We start from the raw sequence: 19,543 nt of genomic DNA, 5'->3' as shown, positions 1-19,543 counted from the left end.
GGGAGCCGTGGATTCGGGAGGCCCGGGCGGCCGGGGCATCTCACCCTGCCTAGCGTTAAAGACGGAAGCTGTTCTGTTCCTTCGCGAGAACCTTCCTGGTCCCTGAAAACTGCCCTCGGAACTGTGGCGTGCCCGTGTGCCCCGCGGCCCTGGCGCCCCCTGCCCCACCCCCACCCCCACCCCCACCCCCACCCCCACCCCCACCCCCGCCCTCTGGCCCCGGGGGCGCACGTCGGGGCGGCCCCCGCAGCGCACGCGCGCGCCGTCAGGGCCGGGATTCGCTCGGGCCGCTGCCCCGGGGCGGGGGGGGGGGGCAGCCCGCGCCGCCCTCGGCTGCCCTCCCGCCCCCGCCGCCCCGCCGGGGTACTACGGAAGCCCGCGGGGTACACCGGGGCTCCCGCGGAGCCAATCGGGGGGCGCGGCCGGCCGGCCCGCCCGGGGATTGGCACCCGAGGCCCCGGCCGCGCGCCCCCATTGGCTCCCGGCGTCGGGGGGATTCCGCGGCGGGGCAGCAGGGGCTGCTTGGGAGGGCGGGCGGGGCAAGAGGCGGTGAGATTGGCAGGTCCGGAGTCCCGCCTCTTCCGGTTCCCAAGCCTGACCTTCCTGTCGCTGGGCCGCGCGCAGAGCCGACATTGAGGCGTCCTCGCGATTCGACCCGACGCGCCCGCGCTCGCGACATCATGGTGGCGTACTGGCGACAGGCTGGACTCAGGTAGACCCGCGCTTCGGGGGTGCGGGGGGCCGGCGGCGCGGCCCGGGGTCGGAGGTCACGGCGGGGGTCGGGGCCGCGGCGGCGGGGGGAGGGGAGCGCGGGCCCAAGATGGCGGCGGGGGGCGGGGGAGCCTCGAGCCCCTGCGGGGACCCCGCTGACCCCCGTCGGCGAGAGCAGTGGAGGCCGCCGGAGCTCCCGCTTGCGGCCCGCGCGACCACGCGACCTGCGGGGCCGAGGGGGGGGGTCCCCGCCTTCACACCTGTGGCTTCGTGCACCCGCTGCCATGTGAGCTGACCGGGTGGCACCGCGGGCACTTGCGCGACACGGAGCAGCCGGAGGCCCGGCCCCGGGGACGATGACGGCGGGCGCCGAGGGAGACCCAGGCCCCAGGCGCGGGGCGGGTTACTGAGCACCTGCTCTGACAGGTGCGGTGCCCCCCCTTCCCCCGCCCCCCAGCGGGGCTCGCATCGTTATCCTCCTGGTTGATTCTCTCGCGTCTACAGGTGCATAAGCTCTCCGGAAGGATGGAGCAGCCTGAAGGTCAGCCCAATTAGTCAGAGCCTGAGGAGGCATTGAAATGCCTGCCTCTGGCCCAAAAAAACAAATCTGAAACCTAAGAAAATAGACAGCAGCACTCCTTCCCCCCTCCCCCCTTTCCTGTTTTCAAAAAGTGTAAAAAGTGAGCTGACATTTTTTGGAAAATAAGATGTTGATGGGAGTCCATCTACCAAACAGGAAGCAGGCTGTTAGATGTTTTGTTAGAATTGAGGATGTTCTGTAAGGACTTTTCAGTTTCATTTAGAAACCTTAATTGGGAAGTGTCATCAGTGGCAGACTTGTAGAACAAAATCCAATATTCTCTCAAGAAAACCTTGAAGTAATCAGAGGAAGAACTATTGAATTCAAAATAGTTTTCTTCCTCTTAATTACATATACTTTATCTTGTAAGAATAGCATAAAGAAAAAAAACTTAAGTAAAAAAAAAAAGGTGGGGGGAAATACTTATAGCCTCTCATAACATTTTGCTCTACTTCCTGTACTGTGGGATTTTTCTTTTCTTTTTTTTTTTTTTTATTTATTTACGATAGTCACACAGAGAGAGAGAGATGCAGAGATATAGGCAGAGGGAGAAGCAGGCTCCATGCACCGGGAGCCCGACGTGGGATTCGATCCCGGGTCTCCAGGATCGCGCCCTGGGCCAAAGGCAGGCGCCAAACCACTGCACCACCCAGGGATCCCGGATTTTTCTTTTTTAAAATCATTATGTATCTTTTACTTTAACATGTACTAAAGAGGGAAGATGGTACAAGGAAGAAAAACCAAAGATTACCCATCCTAATGTCAATTAAGACTTAGGTACATTTCTTTCTGGTCTTTTTCTCTGTGTAGATTGCTTCTGGCACGGATCATTTTTCAATCCAGTTCTACAATAATGTACAATCTAACCAAAATTAAGTATAGGAAGAAAAAAAAAGTAATACCAATTTGGTCGGATCATTGAACATTAATTTTATGTTATCTTTTACTTCCAGCTACATCCGATACTCCCAGATCTGTGCAAAAGCAGTGAGAGAGGCACTGAAGACAGAATTCAAAGCAAATGCCGAGAAGACTTCCGGCAGCACCGTAAAAATTGTGAAAGTGAAAAAGGAGTAATCTGTAAGTTACTAATTTGTTAGAGAAGACTTGCATCTTGTTTTTAGAGTACCTTCAAAACAAAGTAATCTTAGTTTTGAATTCTGACCGTTTTTTTGGTCAATCAGTACATTCAGATGTTATTTAGCAGGGTAATAATTTAAAGCATACAGGTGATAGGATTCCTGTGGCATCATAAAAGAATCTTGTTTCGGGCCCTGACAAGCAGAAGTAATTGGCACATTGATTTTCAGCTCATTTAGCAGTGCTTAGGTAGAGAGCCATCTTATTTTAATTAAACCTGTTTCATTTGTCTGCACAACATCAAATAATTTGGAGGATAAACTCCCCACTTTTTGTAATTGCTGTCGGAGTTACATAACAGTTCAGGGGCATGACAAATTGCGGTTCTTTGCGTCTTTATTCCCCCACATCTGCTAATGTTCTCACAAATGACTGCTTCCTGAACATGACGGCTACAAGCACAGGCAAGGGTCCTGTGATTTTATCAAGCAGTAACATCTGCAAGACCCTGCAGTGACAACTGTTTTTGCTAAATTTCTGATTCTTTCGAAGGCCTTGGTTCATCTTTCTTCTCCAGAGATACGGGACATGTAGAGTGAATTCTGTGCAATAACAGTTTTGTACAGTTGATAAATTCTGACTCTTCGTTCCCAACTACCGAAGTGATTTGATCTCCAAACTTCTTCTTGACGTTGTTATTTCAAAGATAAGCAAGGCAAATAACCAGAGAGATGTTTTTCAGATTTAATTTTCTTGTTTGGCTTTAAAAAAGGCATCAGACCTGCAGTAGCAAGGAAATGTGATCAATATGAATCCTTTGGCAGCTTGTGGTTATGAGCAATTTTACTTATTGGAGCTGTCTCCCCTAAGCACTTTTCATTTCCATTTTGAATTAGTAAATATTTTATTATGAGTCTGGAGATGCGGTGTTTTGAATGTAGCCCTTTTTCTAGGGGCTCTCTGTCTCATCTCATAATTCTAAGTAATGAGACCTGGTTTTATCTTGCATTGTTTTGTTTTAACAACGAGCTAGCTGAGAAAATCACTGAGACCCTGCAGCAGAGCCGAGCCAAACTCTGCATCAAGCTACCTTGACCTTGTGATGTCCTTGGGATCAGGAAATGGTGTCCAGCTACAGTAAACAAAATAGAACAGCAAAACTGCTCTCCATATGCCCTGCAGGGGATGCTCCCAGCCCAGGAGCACAGGGGGCTTTTAGTGTCTTTTTAAAGGCAGAGTAGTTTCTTTATTGCCAGGAGTGTACTTGGTCCTGCTTAGGAGGGAAGAGTCCCCCGTTCAGTCAGGGCCATGCAGGTGAACCAGCACTTCTAACAGCCAAGAGCCAAGAGTCAGCATCAGCCATGCAAAGTGACGCCAGAGTTATACAGTTCGTGACAAGGAAGTCCTTGCCCATGTTCATGTTGCATTTTTAAGAAAACACAAAAGACTAGCAACTGGTGCATTTTCTTCTTTCCTCCTAGACCCTGACTAAAGCTTGAAATGCTACATTTTCCGAGGTGAAGATGTGTGGGTACATGTTATGGCAGATTGAAAACGATATCCCTTCATGGAAAAAAAAAAAATCCCTGTCTTGTCCTAGGTTGACAATGCCAATAAATTAAAGTATGGTTCACTCTCACTGTTGGTTTTTGTTTTCCTTTGGACTTTTTATTCATAGGAACCATGTACTGCTGCAGGATTAGGACCTTGCAAACCAGAGTTTCTTATGGTGGGGGGAGGCAGATTTAGTATCTCATGAGCAGAGGGAAACAGAAAAGATGTTTTAAATGTCTCAGGATAGAAAGTTCTCTTTTTCATGGTATCAATTGACAAAATTAGCCTCTTGTTGAGGCTCTCACTGTCCCTTATCTTTGAATTGCAGAAGGCACGGCAGAGTGGTGGACGGGTTTTTATCCACTGGCCTCATTCTCCTGTGCAGCTTCCTTAGCCAGTAGTCTAAATGACAATAATTACTAAAAGCATAGATTAGAGGGGAAAAGTACTAAATTGTGGTCTTCACTTTTTATCATACACTTAAAACCTGTGGAGAACTGCTCCTGTCGGGATTTAAGCAAGAAATGTGCTTCACGTTGTTTTGTAAATGAATCTCTGTCCTGGGAGTGCTCCTCTTGGGAGATGGAGCAGAGCCATTCAGTACATTGCTCATCAAGTTGATGGCCGAGCTGTAGTTAAATCTTTAAAACTTGCCTGCAGGTCTCGGGCATGAGGAAGGCAACTGCTCTGTGGTGTTTGCACAGTGACTAGCTTCTTCATTAAATACTCAGGCGTGAAGACTTGTTGCAAGTGTTTTGTTTTTATCTTCCTTTGAAACTTGGAAGCACTCAGCTGAGTAAAACACCCACTGCAAAGTTAACTGCTTGATTTTTAACTGTTTTGGAGAATGGAGAAATAAATTTGAACAGGAAATTTTGAAACACTGTTCAGCTTCTATGCCAGGACCAGTTCTCACCATGGTACTTAAGCTAACAATAAGATGTGGGGGCCACTGAGCAGTGCTGAGGAGGAGCCCAAGAAAATGCTTTTGTTCTGCCTTCTGCAGGCGATTTCCTGCCCCGGGACACTTGACCTGTAGGTTTTATTTAATTCTTGGCCCAGGACATGCAAGGAGGAGCTTCTGGATGAGTGTGAGAGCTGGGCCACTGGGCGGTAGCCACTTGAGGGTCCCGTGAACTCTTTGCCTGGGCTGATCTGCTGTCCTGAGGTCAGGGCACCTCAGTTGCCAGCACTTCGGTTCCCAAGATCAAGGTCCTAGGAAGCATCTTTCATTACAGGATAGAAATAAATGGATCCCAAGGCTGTCAGGCCTTTTTCATAGACGAACAAAGCTGATGGGCAAAGGGCTGAATTCTTTCCAGCTGAGTAACTAGAGAGAAGTCATCTCCGGGAGAGTGGCAGATGGGGTAATTAAGGTGAGACTTAGGGATGGGGGCTGGTGATAGGGAACTGGGTAAAGTAACCGAATAAAAGACAAGTTTACTACCCAACGAAGATTCTTCAAGCCTCTTTCTCTGTGATTAAAAATCCTGAACTGATACTGGGATAAAGTAAACTCCTGTATCCAGGCCAGCTGGCAGGACTACTGTGTCCAGACAACCAGGGGACCCTGATTAGACCTGTGGATATTTCACTAACTAGTTGAGTGATTTTCGAGGGAGTCCTTAATCTCTGCTCATGCAGGGTTCTTGTGGGTAAAGTGAAGGAACCGGACAAGGTCTGAAATCCTGATCCCGTGTCTCTGCCTCTGAGACCAGTGTCGCCATGGCAACCATACCACTAAAGAAATAGGCTCAAAATCTGAGGGGACAGATTTCTTTTGGTTTCTAGTGGGTTTTTTTGTTTGTGTGTGTGTGTGTGTGTGTGTGTGTGCGCGCGCGCGTTTTAATCTATTTCTACCATACAAAAGAGTAGGATGGTGAGATACATTTTGAAATATTTTTAACTACTCAAATTAATCAGTCTGGGCGGTTAGGCTCCAAGAAAAGGAATTTATTTAGTCTGAAATAAAGCAATTTAGCCATTTAAAATTGAATTTCCTTGTACTTTAATGATTACTATTGAGCAAACAAAAATCTTGACAGTAATATAAATCAGCAGGTTTTTTTTTTCTTTTTTAATTTAGATCTGTATTCTTCCTTGTATCTATTTGATTGCCTTTTTAGATTGGAGAAGGAAAGTGCTAGAGGAAGCATATATAAATTCTTATAACTTCAAAGGTCATAAGTCTTTTTAGTTTCTAAGAAGTTATGAACTTCAAACAGCATAGGTACAGTTTCCTAATAAATATACTTTTGGTTTTAGTGCTTGAACCACAAGTAGAAAGTGTTTAAAACTTTTTTTTTTAAGTGTTGTAGGTAAAAGGCTTGTGAAGCTGATTAGCAGAACCTCATTTTCTCCCCATACAGATTTGGTGTAGTTATATCACAATGCATACATGAGGAGTGATGTTTCTCAGCATGAGCAGCCAGTGTTGTGCAGCCACCTGCTAACCTTATTGCAGATTACCAACACGAATCGGGAAACCAGAGCCTAGTTGGTTGCAAGTAAATATTTCCTGCAGGGAGGGTCAGAGCCTCTTCCATTGCTGACTACCCATGGATCAAATAGGATAGCTCAGTGGTAATTCTAGAAGGCCATTAAGACCCTTATGGCCCTGGAAGGGATGGCTGTGCTGTATGTCAGAAATAGGTAAACTGTAATTAAAAAGTTATGGATGATTTGATTACACTCCTGTGTATTTGGTCCTGTTGTAATGTGAGCAGATTAAACTCTGGTAATGGCTAAAGCTGTGTCATCATGCAAACATTTATGGCAACTTCTGCAAATTAATTTGAACTGTAAAAGTTCCCTAATGAGCTCACGTCCTCCACAAGGAGGAAGGACACTGCAGCGGGCGGCTGCTGAATTCCTGCATTTGAATGGTTGCCCAGCACACCGGGTGCCCTTTCTGAAAGAGCAGAGGCTACAGAGCGCTTTCAGAAAGTGTTTACTGAATGAAAGTGAAAAGGGCATTTTGAAATAGCCTTTACAAGGAAAACTGAAGATGGTGATTAATGAATTCCCAGAATCCAACACTCATAAGAAACTATCTCAACACACACATTAAAAGCTAGCTATTCAGAAATAAAGATCAGAGGATTGGAGTTGGTGAGTTTTGCCTGTTGTTTGGGGGAGGGAGGTTGGCCAGGTATTTTGATGAAAAGCATTGCCACTTTTTTTTTCCTCCCATTTTCCCTTTCCAGTTAGTACGCTGACGTGCACACAAGGTCTACACAATTCACTAGTGGATGCTGACTCACTTGCCTTGGCTGCACAGCTCCCCACGTACCAATTAGTCACCTGGCTCTTCTGGAGGCCAGCAAGTACCAGGAGGTAGGATGCTGGGCAGCACACATGACAGAACCTAGGGTAAGACTCTTAGCAAGGGTGCCAAGCAAGGGTGGCAGGGTGCTTGTCAGCACCATGAAAGGGTGGAGAGCACATGCCGCACACCCGGAGTCTTGGTGTCTGGTAGGGAGCTGTGCGTGCAGTGACTACCCAATCAACATTGTTAAACAAAGGCAGTGCTTCGCAACAAATTCACTTTGCTATTAAAAACCAGTTAATAGAGTTTGCACAGGAGTATGGAAGTCTCAAAGGTTAGCGAATGCCAGCGGGAGGCCCCAGTGCCCCCAGCTCCCACCTGGGCCCTGTCTCCGGGATGCGCATGTGATCATTGGGGCGGACAGGAACCCTGCAGGGACCCTGCTTAGGCCTCACGCGGCCTCACCAGGTACCTGGGGCCCGTCTTCCGGCTCCATTTCTGCCTCCCCCACGGCCTCTGCGTCCTCCTCCTCCTCAGCGGCTTTGGCGTCCTGGAGCTGCTGATACTCGGACACCAGGTCATGGATGTTGCTCTCGGCCTCGGCAAACTCGCCCACGTCCATGCCCTCGCTGGTGTACCAGTGCACAAACGCCCTCCTGCGGAACATGGCCGAGAAGTGCTCAGCCACGCGGCTGAAGAGCTCCTGCACTGCCGTGCTGTTGCCCATGAAGGTGGCGGCCATGCTCAGACCCGGCGGCGGGATGTCGCAGACGGCCACCTTGACATTGTTGGGGATCCAGTCCACGAAGCAGCTGCTGTGCCGGGTCTGCACGGTCAGCATCTGCTCGTCCACCTCCCTGGTGGACATGCGGCCCCGGAAGATGCAGGCCACGGTCAGGTAGCGGCCGCGGCGCGGGTCGCAGGCAGCCATGGCGTTGCGCGCGTCGAACACCTGCTGCGTGAGCTCGGCCACCGTGAGTGCGCGGTACTGCTGGCCGCCGCGGCTAGTGAGCGGCGCGAAGCCGGGCATGAAGAAGTGCAGGCGTGGGAAGGGCACCATGTTCACGGCCAGCTTGCGCAGGTCGGCGTTGAGCTGGCCCGGGAAGCGCAGGGACGTGGTGATGCCGCTCATGGTCAGGGACACCAGGTGGTTGAGGTCGCTGTAGCTGGGTGCCGCCAGCTTGAGCGTGCGGACGCAGATGTCGTAGAGCGCCTCATTGTCGATGCAGAAGCAGGCGTCGGCGTGCTGCGCCAGCTGCTGCAGGGACAGCACGGCGTTGTATGGCTCCACCACCGTGTCCGACACCTTGGGCGACGGCAGGACGCTGAAGGCGTTCAGGATGCGGTCGGGGAAGTCCTCACGAATCCTGCTCAGCAGCAGCGTGCCCATGCCCGCGCCCGTGCCGCCGCCCAGTGAGTGCACCAGCTGGAAGCCCTGCAGGCAGTCGCAGGCCTCGCTGGCGCTGCGCACGGCGTCCAGCACGCTCTCGGCCAGCTCGGCGCCCTCCGTGTAGTGGCCCTTGGCCCAATTGTTGCCAGCCCCAGAGTTACCTGCGCAGGGAGAGGCCTGTAACCAGGCTGCCTGGGTGTCGGGGTTGGGGGGGGGTGGGGGGCAGATACTGGGGGACCCTTGCAGGAAAACCTACTGTAGATGAAGCTGTCTGGATGAAAGAGCGCTCCCAGTTTGCTGGATCGGATGCTATCCATCGTCCCAGGCTCCAGGTCCACCAGCAGCGCCCGAGGCACATATTTCTTACCTGTGTAGAAAAATAAGAAGAAGTCAGCAAACTGTTGTTTTTCTAATAGTTAATGTTTCATCAAAATAGAACCTTGTGATACCAGTCAGGAAAAAGCTATCCTAGAAGACAGACATTCAGAGTGATATCCTTGACCCCAACAACGAGTGCTCAAGTCTATAAAATACCTTCAAAATACTTTGTCCGTCATGTTCTGTTTTGTTTTGTCGTCGTGCCCATGATGGAGATTATGCCCCTGCTGGAAGTGTCTCCGGGTTTTCATTTAAAAACTAAACAGGAAAGTTGGTGCTTGGCAGCAGGCGTTAAGACACATGCACCCCCACCCCACCCCGTGACTTCATCGGGGGTCCTTCCTTGCCGTGGATGGGACTTGGGGATCCGCTGCACCGGGGATTTCACGGCTCTGCCTAGACATCACTCTGACGCTCTGTTCCCCAGGCCCTCGTCTGACCGCGTCCCTGGGGCAGGTGACCATTGCTACCAGAGCACAGGGTCCTACCGTGGGCCTCGTTGTAGTACACGCTGATCCTCTCCAGCTGCAAAGCACAGTCCCCGCAGTAGCCGCCCACTGAGTTGATCCCGTGCTCATCGCCAATCACCTCCCAGAACTGAAAGCAGCAGGAGGGGAAGTCAGTACAGAGGGACCCCCAGTAAAGGGCAGGTAGGCACCTGGGAGCCAGCAGGTTGACCAGAGAGACAGGAAGAGGGTGCTCCTGGGCCTGCCTGGAGCCGTCTGTCTGGCCTCTCCTTTCCCAGACGTTCTTTTAGGCCCATTTTGTCAATGCCCACTGCACAGTGTAATTTGCTCTTGCCTCTACTAAACATGAATATGAAGACTGTGTTTTATACCCACCTGAATGCCTTAAATAAAATGCCAACACATAAAATATTAAATTGGATTTTGCTCCTATTAAATGGAGGCCGTCATATACATTAAACCTGTCGTTTTACAATTTCACATCAGACAGGGTATCTGTAATTTCACCTTACAGTGCTTCGAGCTAGTAAAGTATAGATCCCATTAAATGAAAATGGACTGAATTCTTATCTGATTTTACAATAATTCCTCCTTCACTTGGGGATTTATTTTCATGCAGTTTTCCAAAAAGCCCATAACTAGGACATCCAGGCACGGCTTTTAGCAGTGTGCATTTTTCATGATCAGGTGTGCACACAATTCAAGATTATGCACAACTCCTGCAACTATTTGAAACACATGACACTTTCAATCACACATACAGTATTTATTAATATAGCTGTGTGCAGAGCTCTTAATATGGAAACAGTTACTGAGATAGCCCCTTTCATTGCCCTAGAGAAGGACATATTCAAGTGCAATGAAAATATATTCATTTATGTTAAAATCCCCAAGGGTGTTTTCCTAGCCCTATCTTATAAGTGATGGCTGTGCCCTGGCCGGGGTCTCATTAACCAGACTCTATTTTATAGTAATTTACCAGCACTGTTCAGGGGCTGAAGGAATAAATAAATTTAAGTTCTATGACACCACCAACTAAGTATGGCCCCAAATAATAAGTAGTCACTAGGGCTCTAACGTTACACCAGAAGACATGATGGTGCGTTAAGAGCGGAGGCCCTATCTCGACCCTGCACTTCCTCTCTGAGCCTGGCTCCAGATTATCTACCCACTTCAGAGGGCAGGGCTGGGGCCTCCCACTTCTCTGTGTTTGACTTAGGAAAGTCTCATCAGCGTGGTGTGGAAAGATGGCAACTTCGTCTCCGGCAGTGATATTCTTTGCCCCAGCTTTTAAATAGCTGCATTAGGGACGCCTGGGTGGCTCAGCGGTTGAGCGTCTGCCTTTGGCCCAGGTCGTGATCCTGGAGTCCACGGATCGAGTCCCACATCCAGCTCCCTGCATGGAGCCTGCTTCTCCCTCTGCCTCTGTCTCTCTGTGTCTCTCATGAATAAATAAATAAAATCTAAAAAATAAATAAATAAAAAATAAACAGCTGCATTAGAAGACTAGTTCTTCCTAGCTGCATTATTCACAATCACTAAAAGGTGGAAACAGCCTATGTGTCCATGGACAGATGAGTAGATAAAATGTGGTGTATCCACACAAGGAACTATTATTTAGCCATAAAAAAGGAAGATTTGGACACAGGCTGCAACGTGGTTGAGCCTTGAGGACATAATACTCCGTGAGATAAGCCAGACACAGAATGGCAGATACTGTATGATGTCACTTTTATGAGGTTCCTAAATAAGTTCAAATTCTGGGGCACCCGGATGGCAGAGTTGTTTGCACGTTCGACTTTTTTTTTTTTTTAAGATTTTATTTATTTATTCATGAGACACAGAGAGAGAGGCAGAGACACAGGCAGAGGGAGAAGCAGGGTCCTCACAGGGAGCCTGATGTGGGACTCAGTCCCAGGACCCCGGGATCATGCCCTGAGCCAAAGACAGATGCTTCACCACTGAGCCACCCAGGCGTCCCTGGACCTTCGACTCTTGATTTGGGTTCTGGTCATGATCTCAGGGTGGCAGGATCGAGCCCTGCATTGGGCTCCATACTGGGCGTGGAGACTGCCAGAGACTCCCTCTCCCTCTGTGCCCCCACCCTGCTCACACACATTCTCTAAATAAATATGAATTTTTTTAAAAAGTTCAAATTCTTAGCTAGTAGAAGGATGGGTGCCTAGGGCTGGGGGAGGGGAAATGGGGAGTTAGTATATAATGGGAACAGAGTTTCAGTTTTGCAAAAGGAAAAGCAATTTGGAGATTGGAAGCACAACACCGTGAATATGCTTAACACTAGTGAACTGTACACTTAAAAATGATTAAGATGGTGGGTCGCCTGTGGCTCAGTCAGTTAAGCGTCTGGTCATGATCCAGGGTTCCTGGGATCGAGCTCCACATTGTCAGGCTCCTTTTTCAGTGGGGAGTCTGCTTCTCCCTCTCCCTCTGCCACTCCTCCTGCTTGTGCTCTCAGTCTCTCTAATAAATAAAATATATTCTTTAAATGATTAAGATGGTAAATTTTAGGGATGCCTGGGTGGCTCAGGGGTTGAGCATCTGCCTTCAGTTCAGGTCATGATCGAGTCCCACATCGGGCTCCCTGCAGGGAGCCTGCTTCTCCCTCTGCCTGTGTCTCTGCCTCCCTCTCAGTGTCTCTCATGAGTAAATAAATAAAATCTTCAAAAAATGGTAAATATTATACTGTGTATGTTTTACCACAATTGTTTTAACTTCTAATGCAATTAATTTTCTTAAGATTTGTTTATTTTTATTTATTTATTTTAGAGAGAGAGAGAGGCATGGGTTGGCAGAGGAAGAGAAGTTTCCAAGCATATTCCCTGCTGGGTACGGAGCCCACACAGGCTCCATCCTACGACCCCTGAGATCACAACCTGAGCCAAAACCAAGAGTGGGACCCTTAACCGACTGAGCCACCCAGGTGCCCCAATGCAATTTAATTTGTAACGCAGTTCATACTAGTGAGACTAATTTCAAAATGGCAAAGGAAACAATGAGATGGTTGTTAACACAGTACAACTGTGTAAAATTGGGGTTAAAATTTAGGTTGGAGGCCTGTTGGGCTGTGTCATCTCTTAGTTAGCCACCGACTCAGGCACTTTGTACAAAAGTTTAGGTGAGGACACACTCATTTATATTCCTGGGAGTGTATTTTAATTATTTCTGCTACTAAAACATTTAGGTTTACCTCATTAGTCTTCTTTTGCTTACTAAATGGAACAGATGTGGATCTTTTTAAACTTTGTAACATAAACAAGAGAAGAGAGGCAAAGGCATCTTCGTGATATGGTGTAAAAAGTTGCCCAACAAACTTTAGGCAACTGTTTTGAGACAAATTACTGTCTTTAGATACAAAAGTCGTAGGTCACAGGTCATAAAAGTAAACATGGTGTACCTGCAAGTGGCGGCGAGATAACATGAATTCAGTTAACCCTTGCAGCCTGTGCCATCAGCTGTGTCCCCTTCACCATGGGCTTTGTTTAATTAAGCCAAGTATTCAGCAAGTGCAGGCCATCTGCTGGACTTGCTGCCTTGCCTGCTGACCTGGGATACTTCGTTTGTGGGCCACACCCGGGGCCTGCAGGGAAAGCTAGTCCCGGGAATCAAGCTCTTACCTTGGCTCCAATCTGGTTGCCACACTGGCCAATCTGAATATGTACGATTTCACGCATCCTGGCTTTGTGTCCAAGTGTAGGGTCTTCACGGAATCCTGGGTCTCTGGGAGAGCCGCCCTGCACTGGTGAGCACCCAACACGGCTCTGGTCACCACACTGATGGAACCAGCTGACCAAGAGGCCCGACTGCTACTCTTCTGCTCTCTGCCTGTCATCCTGGTGGAGGGGGTGTTTCTTCCTCTCCCAACACAGAATATCGCCCAGTCACTTCCTAGAGTTCAAGACCAAAGGCTGCCTTTGTTCACAGTGCCTGGAGGCCTAGCACGAGATGTGGGCCTTGCCGTGGTGGACACTGACCTGTGGGCTCCCTGCTGGGGGGGCTCATGATATGACAAGGGAGCCACAGCTCCCAGCTCATGGGGTGACCAGACCACCTCCAGAGAGCTTTCCCTGACCAAGCCAGCAGTATCATGAGGAATCCTTTGTCTCAACCCATCACTTGACAGGGGAGGCCACCGTATCCAGAGCATGAAGTGACTTCACCGTAGTCCCGCAGCCAGCGAGACATGCCCCTCCCTGGCCTTCAGAACCGGCCATGGCTCCCAGGGTCTCCAGCTGTCTTTCCTCAGGAGTGGTCAGACAGCCACTGAGCTGCCCTTCAGGGAGACATGGGTGGACATTTTTACTTTACATTGTCTAATGATAACAGAAGAAAAAAATTAATTAGTATTTATAATAGGAAAAGGCTAATGAGAGAAAGTTTCCTTTGAACTTGGCGAGAATTGTAAAGGCAACGAGTGATCTTCAGAGTTTGGGGAAGCGCTGTCAAGAGGCACAATCTCAATTCCAGATTCCAGGCTCACCATCGAGGCCTTTCCCAGCGTGACCCCACGCTTCCTCTCCAGCCCCTCTCCCGGGCTTTGGTCCTCAGAAAGCGGCCCTGTCAGGGCTCACGATGCCGCCACACTGGGCCACCAGGCTCGTGGCCACCTGCCCTCCCCTGCCACGCACGTTCACACCGGCGTGGCTCTTCCCCTGCCCTGCATGCCGAAGCCCCTGGGGCAGCAGCGGACAACCACACCGGGGGGCACCTGCGTCCTCAGACCCCCTCTCCAGTGTTGGCCGAGCTCCCAAGGTCCCCGCTCTCGGAACAGCTACACACAGGGACCTGCTGTGTGCTGGGCTCGCAGCAGGAGCCGGGGATGTGGAAATGAAGGAGACCCGTGCGGGGGCCCTGAGCCGATGGAGGAGCTCTCGGTGGCGGACACTGGCCCCTGGACCCGGATTCAAAGGCAGGACGGAAGGTATCAGACCCTCCCTGGACACTCTCTCCCCTGCCTCCCACCGGCAGGTGACCTTGGCGGAAGGGTCGGTCCTGCCTGGGCCCGAGCCCCACCCAGACCCGCAGCTCCTAAACCCTGCGTACTGTGCACAAACCTGGCAAGGCCCAAGGTGGGAGGTCAGTGGTAAGGACAGGAAAGTCACTAACTGCTTTGTAGGAGGGGACTTTGGGCTGCAAAACAGCCCCTACTTCTCCCAAAGGAGCTGAGCCACAACGTAGGAGGAGCTGGAATCCCTCAGGAGAAATCAGACGTGGAGAAGGACTTTGCCCCGTGGGTGCCAGCACAGGCCTGCTTGTCCTGCACTGTCTAGTGACCTCACGGGCCATGTGCCATGTGCGGACCGAGAGCTCCGGGTGACCCTCGGTCAGATCCCGGCCCCGCCGAGAAGCTGCGGTAAGGGACACTAGCAGGACAGCTAAGAAACCTGAATACAGACCATGTAGACCGAGTAACCACATTGTATCCACCGTGTATTTCCTGAATTCGATCCTGGCCTAACGGTTACACAAATGGAAATTCTTGTTTTCCCGAGAAACTACAAAACGTTCAGGGTCAGGAGTCACCTTGCCCCCAGCTTACTGGCAAACAGTTGGGCAACCACGGTAACAATGTGATAAATGTCGAGAGACAGGTTAAACAAATGTGGCAAAATGTTAACAATTGGTGAATCTTTGCAAACTAAGTACAAGATTAATACTCTTGCAACATCTCTAAGGTTGGAATGTTTTTCTACTCCCAGCTGAATGACCACATGATTGCAGATGCTTCTGGTCCAAACCTTGCCACCCCCGAAGGTAAAGAGAAGAAAGTGCAATTTCGAGAGGAGGAAATTTGCATGTACTTAGCATTTTTTCACACGTTAAAAAAAATACATACACAGAATCAACCCTTCAGCTCCCCTAGAAGTTGCCTACCTTCCCTCCTGCGCTCTTCCCTCTGACCCCTCACCTGCCCTCCCCACCCTCCCCTGCTGGCGGGACCTCAGAACTCCAAGGCAGACCCCCCCACCCCCACCCCCGGTCCCGCAGCAGCCCGGTGGGAGCTCCCCGCGGGCCCCAGCCCCCTGGTTTTCAGCGGGTTTGCAGCTTATCCTCTGCTGCATCTCCCGTCCCGAGGGCCTGACACGGGGAGGGCCTCAGTGAGCGTTTGTGGAGGCGCCCGGGCCGGGCTCTCCGAGCAGCCTTGCTGAGGGCGGCAACTTTTCCTAAAGCCAATAATGTACTTATTCACGAGGCTGTCCCAATGGTGAGGTGGGAGCACGGCGCCTGAGGCCTCGCGTCCCGGGCCCCTGAGCGGTGGTCTAGGCTGAAAGTCTAGACTGTTCCAAGAAGGCTGGATGTCAGGAAGGGGCTGTCGATGAGCGACCGCACGCGCTATTCCGGGAAGCCGTGGCTGGCGGCGCTGAAAGGGGCCGCGTTGGCCGGGCCGAGGCGCAGCTGTGACCCGCCTGTGTTCATTCGTCGGGGCCCTCCCGAACCTCGCCCGGGAGCACATTCCTCTTGGTCATCTCCGTTTGCTCAGGGAGGGGAAAGACCAGCTCTCCAGATGGGCGCTTAAAAGGTTTTTCTGTTAATGGGGCGGTTGGCAAAAAAGAAGGGGGGACCATGTTTGCTTTGATTCCCGGCTCCGGGCGGTGTTGACTCAGTCTGGGCGGCTCTGCTGAGCTTTGGCCACCGCGAGGGGCGGGGCCGTCGGGCCGGAGGCTTGGTGGCACCAGGCCCCTCCTCCCGAAACCTCAACTTCCCCAGCTGTAAAATGGGACGATGGTCCTGAGACCCAGGCTTGCGGGAAGACAGAGACGCAGGGGCCGACCCCCAGCACCCCTTCGCGGGTGCGGTTTCTCACATGGGCTCGGTGGGACGGAAGCAGATGTGTGCACAGCACCTGGGAGCTGGGTGCCGACTGGGTGTCGGGGCCCCAGGGGCTGTGCACCGGGGACTGAGCTGTGTGGATGGAGCAGGGGAAGGCGGTCGCTGTGATGGGCAGTCCGCCCCGTCTCCGCTCCGTCTCCACGCCGTTGCCCCCGTGTTTGCCAAGCCAGCCCCCCCGGGGAAGGAGCTCCCCTCTGACCACCAGCTTAGCAAAAGCCAGGGGACTGGTGGATGTGCGAGCCTCTCTCCGACCAATAGAAACGGCCCTTCCTGGGATGCAGGTGAGCAGTGTCCCTGGAGGGCGTCCCCCATGTTCCGTCCTCCCGCCAGGCCCAAGGGATTGGAAGTGGCCGTTGGTGATGAGTGATGGGCCCCTCCTCTCCCCACAAGGAAGGGCAGTGACGGCTCAGGGCCGAGCGTTAGTGAGCATGGCCCAAGAGGGCAGAAGGCTGGAGCGGGGCCCCCCTGAGCGTGCACCATGCCCATGACGAGGCCCAGGGACGATCAAATACCCCCAGGCCGGCCCTTAGCTGAAGCACCCTCTGTCCCCTGGTGGCCGTAGCCATCAGTCCACCAGAAGATGCGGCGATGGCAAGCCTTTTCCTGCATGACACTTGGCTCTATTATGGGCACAGAACTAAGATGATAAGAAAAACCAAGTGTCACCCAGAAACCCCCAATCGGCTGCTTCCAGACTTCCCCCAGGAGGTGTCCCTCGGCGGTCAGATGGAGGCCCCCCCCCCCATCCGCTGGGCAAATGAAATGTAATTAGGAGAAAAACAGAAGACTCAGAGATTTCATTGATTTCCTCCGCCCCTGATCCTTCCACTTCTGAGCGCGTTGAAGTTCCTTGAATAACTCCAAGAAGATTGTTGAATTATAGTGTTTGCTTGTGATTCAGAAGGAGAAAATTTTTCCAAATGTCTTAGCAAGAAACTGACATCTGAGGGGCCATTATGAGTGAGTCAGCGGGTGTGGGCAGATCATCAGATGAACCGAGTTCTACTTTCTTGTACTCTGCCTCGCTGTGTGCTCTCTTACTGTACAAGAAAGTTCTGGGAGGATGAATAAGTAAGCAGAGGAGAGAAGGACCAGGTTGACGCTGCTGGTTTTCACCAAGCAGGGCTGACCGGCCACCTGGGGAGGCCAGACCTCGGCCCCCTCCAGCGCTGCAACCTGCTGGGCGACCCGGGCTCCCTTCCAGCCTCGGGGCCACACAATGTGACCGCGGTGCCACCTCTCCAGGGACGCGGGGAGTCCGCATCCTGGACTGTGGCGTCTCTGGTTTCCAGGAGGAAGCACACAGGCGCACGCTGGCCCCCCAACTGCTGTGATTCCGAGGTGTCTGGACACAACCTTCTCAAGCGCATCTCTCGCCTCTCCCAAGGTGTGCAGTTCCTGATAAGCAACGTGCCGGGGCAGGAACAGAGATAAGCAGGGGACGGTTCAATACCTGGAGCTGAAATCAAACAAAAATGTAGACTTTTTCAAGCCCCATGTTTGTCCAAGAACCCTCTGTTGTAAAGTCTCAGAAATCCATTCGTTTACCCAACCAATATTGGCTGAGTCCGATTTAGGGGCTCCGGGGACCTGGGAGGAGTGGGAGGTTTGCAGAGACGGGACAGCACCAAGCCCTGCCCGCTGGCCTTGGCCAAGTTCTCTGCGGCTTCAAATGCATGGTGTCCTCGGGCCTGTCCTCCAGCGAAGGGACAAGGCTCACGGGTCTTCGGACACTGACATCCAGGGTACGCTATGAGGAGTCAGGAAGCAGGCTGGCCAGTGGCCTCCAGCTGGGCACCCGGAGCATCCGGACCGCTCAGCTCGCCTTCCTCGTCACCTCTGGCCTATAAGGGGGTTGGCCTAGCGGCCCCCACCTCCCGGGCCCATAACCCCATGCGTCCACTGTCACCGCCTCTCTGGGAGCATCCCTGCCTGGTCATCAGCAACTCTCCCCTCCGGGACCACAGCAGCCCCTACCTGCCCCCTGCTCTTGCCTCCTTCCATTTCACCCTCCCAGTGGTCACAAGAGAGATCTTATGAAGTGAAAATCAGACATCGTCCCAGTCAGACGTCGTCCCCTACCTTCTGGGAAACTAGCTGCAAGCAGGGTACAGTCAACCCCTCAGCCCTCTTGCCACTGCTGATGTGTTGGGTTCAGATCTCTGATGGGAAGACACCTGTCAGGGCACAGAGGGGGTGAGGTGTAGGCCTCCCCTGGGGAAGGAGGGACGGGGAGGTGGGCAGAAAGGTCAGGCTGTGTGGGAGGTGTGGGCTGGGCTGGGCTGCAGTGCTCCAGGCAGTGGGCCCTGCAGCTGGGAGGTCGGGAAGGGGCGTTGAGGGTCCTGTTTGCTCCCGGGTGACTTCACCCCTGCCTACCTCCTGGCCAGCCATCCCTGCTGCCATGCTCCCCATCGCTTCTTCCGGCTGGTCAGGCCTACCAATGTGTATGTATTCCTTTTTTTTTTTTTTTTTTTTTTTTTAAGATTTTATTTAGTTATTCCTGAGAGACACATGGAGAGACGCAGAGACGCAGGCAGAGGGAGGAGCTCCCTAAGGGGAGCCCAATGCGGGACTCGATCCCTCAACTGGGATCACACCCTGAGCCGAAGGCAGACACTCCACCAGTGAGCCACCCAGGCGTCCCTGTGTATGTATTTCAAGGCCTTTGCACCCATTCTTCCTTCTGTTTTAAAAGTTCAGCACTTTCCATGGCTATGTCCTCATCATTCAATCCCAACCCCTTGGAGAGCTGTGAGGACCGTCCTAGACCTGGAGCTCTAGGCCCTGGAGGGCGCCCTGTCTCTCGCAGGCCCCGTGGGACTCATCACTGCTGTGTCCCCAGGGCGGGGACAGTGGTCTGGCACAAACCAGGTGCCCAACAAATACTTGCCGACCACCTGACTATAGAGACAGAGCAGATTCGATCAGGTGAGCGAGCAAGACCCCTCCGGTCACGGGCCAGCTCCTGAGCGGGCTCCATGTCACATGCCCAGCGGTGACCCACGTGTCCTGAAGGTGATGCTAGCAGGTCAGCCCCACAAATGTGACCCCAGGAAGCCACGTTTCCCCCCAGGCGTTCACGTGCAGCCGAGAGAGGGGAGGATGGCACTGGGGACAGCGGCGGGATGGCCTGTGTGCCCCCCTCTGTAGTCCGCCGGGGGTTCGCTGCAGAGGCGTCTGCAAAGTGACAGGCGCGTGGCCGGCAAGGCAGCCACGGCACCCCGCAAAGCCGGGCTTGCCCACGGAGCGCCGGCGGAGGCCCCCAA

At 52.1% G+C, this 19,543-nt stretch overlaps 2 protein-coding genes across 4 annotated transcripts; one reads left to right on the top strand and one right to left on the bottom strand.

Annotated features, from left to right (window-relative positions):
* The first annotated feature begins 354 nt into the window (after positions 1 to 354).
* On the top strand, positions 355 to 4,010 carry ATP5F1E (ATP synthase F1 subunit epsilon). Its single transcript, XM_072801604.1, has 3 exons — positions 355 to 712; positions 2,245 to 2,371; positions 3,853 to 4,010. Exons 1-2 carry the CDS (start codon positions 681 to 683, stop codon positions 2,366 to 2,368), a joined length of 156 nt encoding a protein of 51 aa, XP_072657705.1. The 5' UTR covers positions 355 to 680; the 3' UTR covers positions 2,369 to 2,371; positions 3,853 to 4,010.
* Positions 4,011 to 5,916: 1,906 nt separating this feature from the next.
* TUBB1 (tubulin beta 1 class VI) lies at positions 5,917 to 15,293 on the bottom strand. 3 transcript variants are annotated; one of them, XM_072801601.1, is made up of 5 exons: positions 14,501 to 15,293; positions 13,064 to 13,185; positions 9,450 to 9,558; positions 8,840 to 8,950; positions 5,917 to 8,744 (listed from the first exon to the last, which is right to left on the bottom strand). In XM_072801601.1, exons 1-5 carry the CDS (start codon positions 14,862 to 14,864, stop codon positions 7,645 to 7,647), a joined length of 1,806 nt encoding a protein of 601 aa, XP_072657702.1. In that variant the 5' UTR covers positions 14,865 to 15,293; the 3' UTR covers positions 5,917 to 7,644. The 3 variants fall into 3 exon arrangements, with proteins under 3 accessions (XP_072657702.1, XP_072657703.1, XP_072657704.1); XM_072801602.1 differs by having other exon boundaries at positions 13,064 to 13,759; positions 14,501 to 15,292; XM_072801603.1 differs by lacking the exon at positions 14,501 to 15,293 and having other exon boundaries at positions 13,064 to 14,049.
* Between the last annotated feature and the right edge of the window lie 4,250 nt (positions 15,294 to 19,543).

Source organism: Canis lupus, chromosome 26 (assembly GCF_048164855.1).
Source record: "Canis lupus baileyi chromosome 26, mCanLup2.hap1, whole genome shotgun sequence".
Taxonomy (NCBI): Eukaryota; Metazoa; Chordata; class Mammalia; order Carnivora; family Canidae; genus Canis; species Canis lupus.
This window is presented reverse-complemented; position numbering and strand designations above follow the sequence as displayed.

Coding starts and splice junctions, on each gene's coding strand:
- ATP5F1E (XM_072801604.1), top strand. CDS start 681: ATGGTGGCGTACTGGCGACAGGCTGGACTCAG. Junction 713..2,244: donor TGGCGACAGGCTGGACTCAG/GTAGACCCGCGC, acceptor TTTTACTTCCAG/CTACATCCGATACTCCCAGA.
- TUBB1 (XM_072801601.1), bottom strand. CDS start 14,864: ATGTGGTTACTCGGTCTACATGGTCTGTATTCAGGTTTCTTAGCTGTC. Junction 8,951..9,449: donor GTACTACAACGAGGCCCACG/GTAGGACCCTGT, acceptor TTTTCTACACAG/GTAAGAAATATGTGCCTCGG. Junction 8,745..8,839: donor TCCAGACAGCTTCATCTACA/GTAGGTTTTCCT, acceptor CTCCCTGCGCAG/GTAACTCTGGGGCTGGCAAC.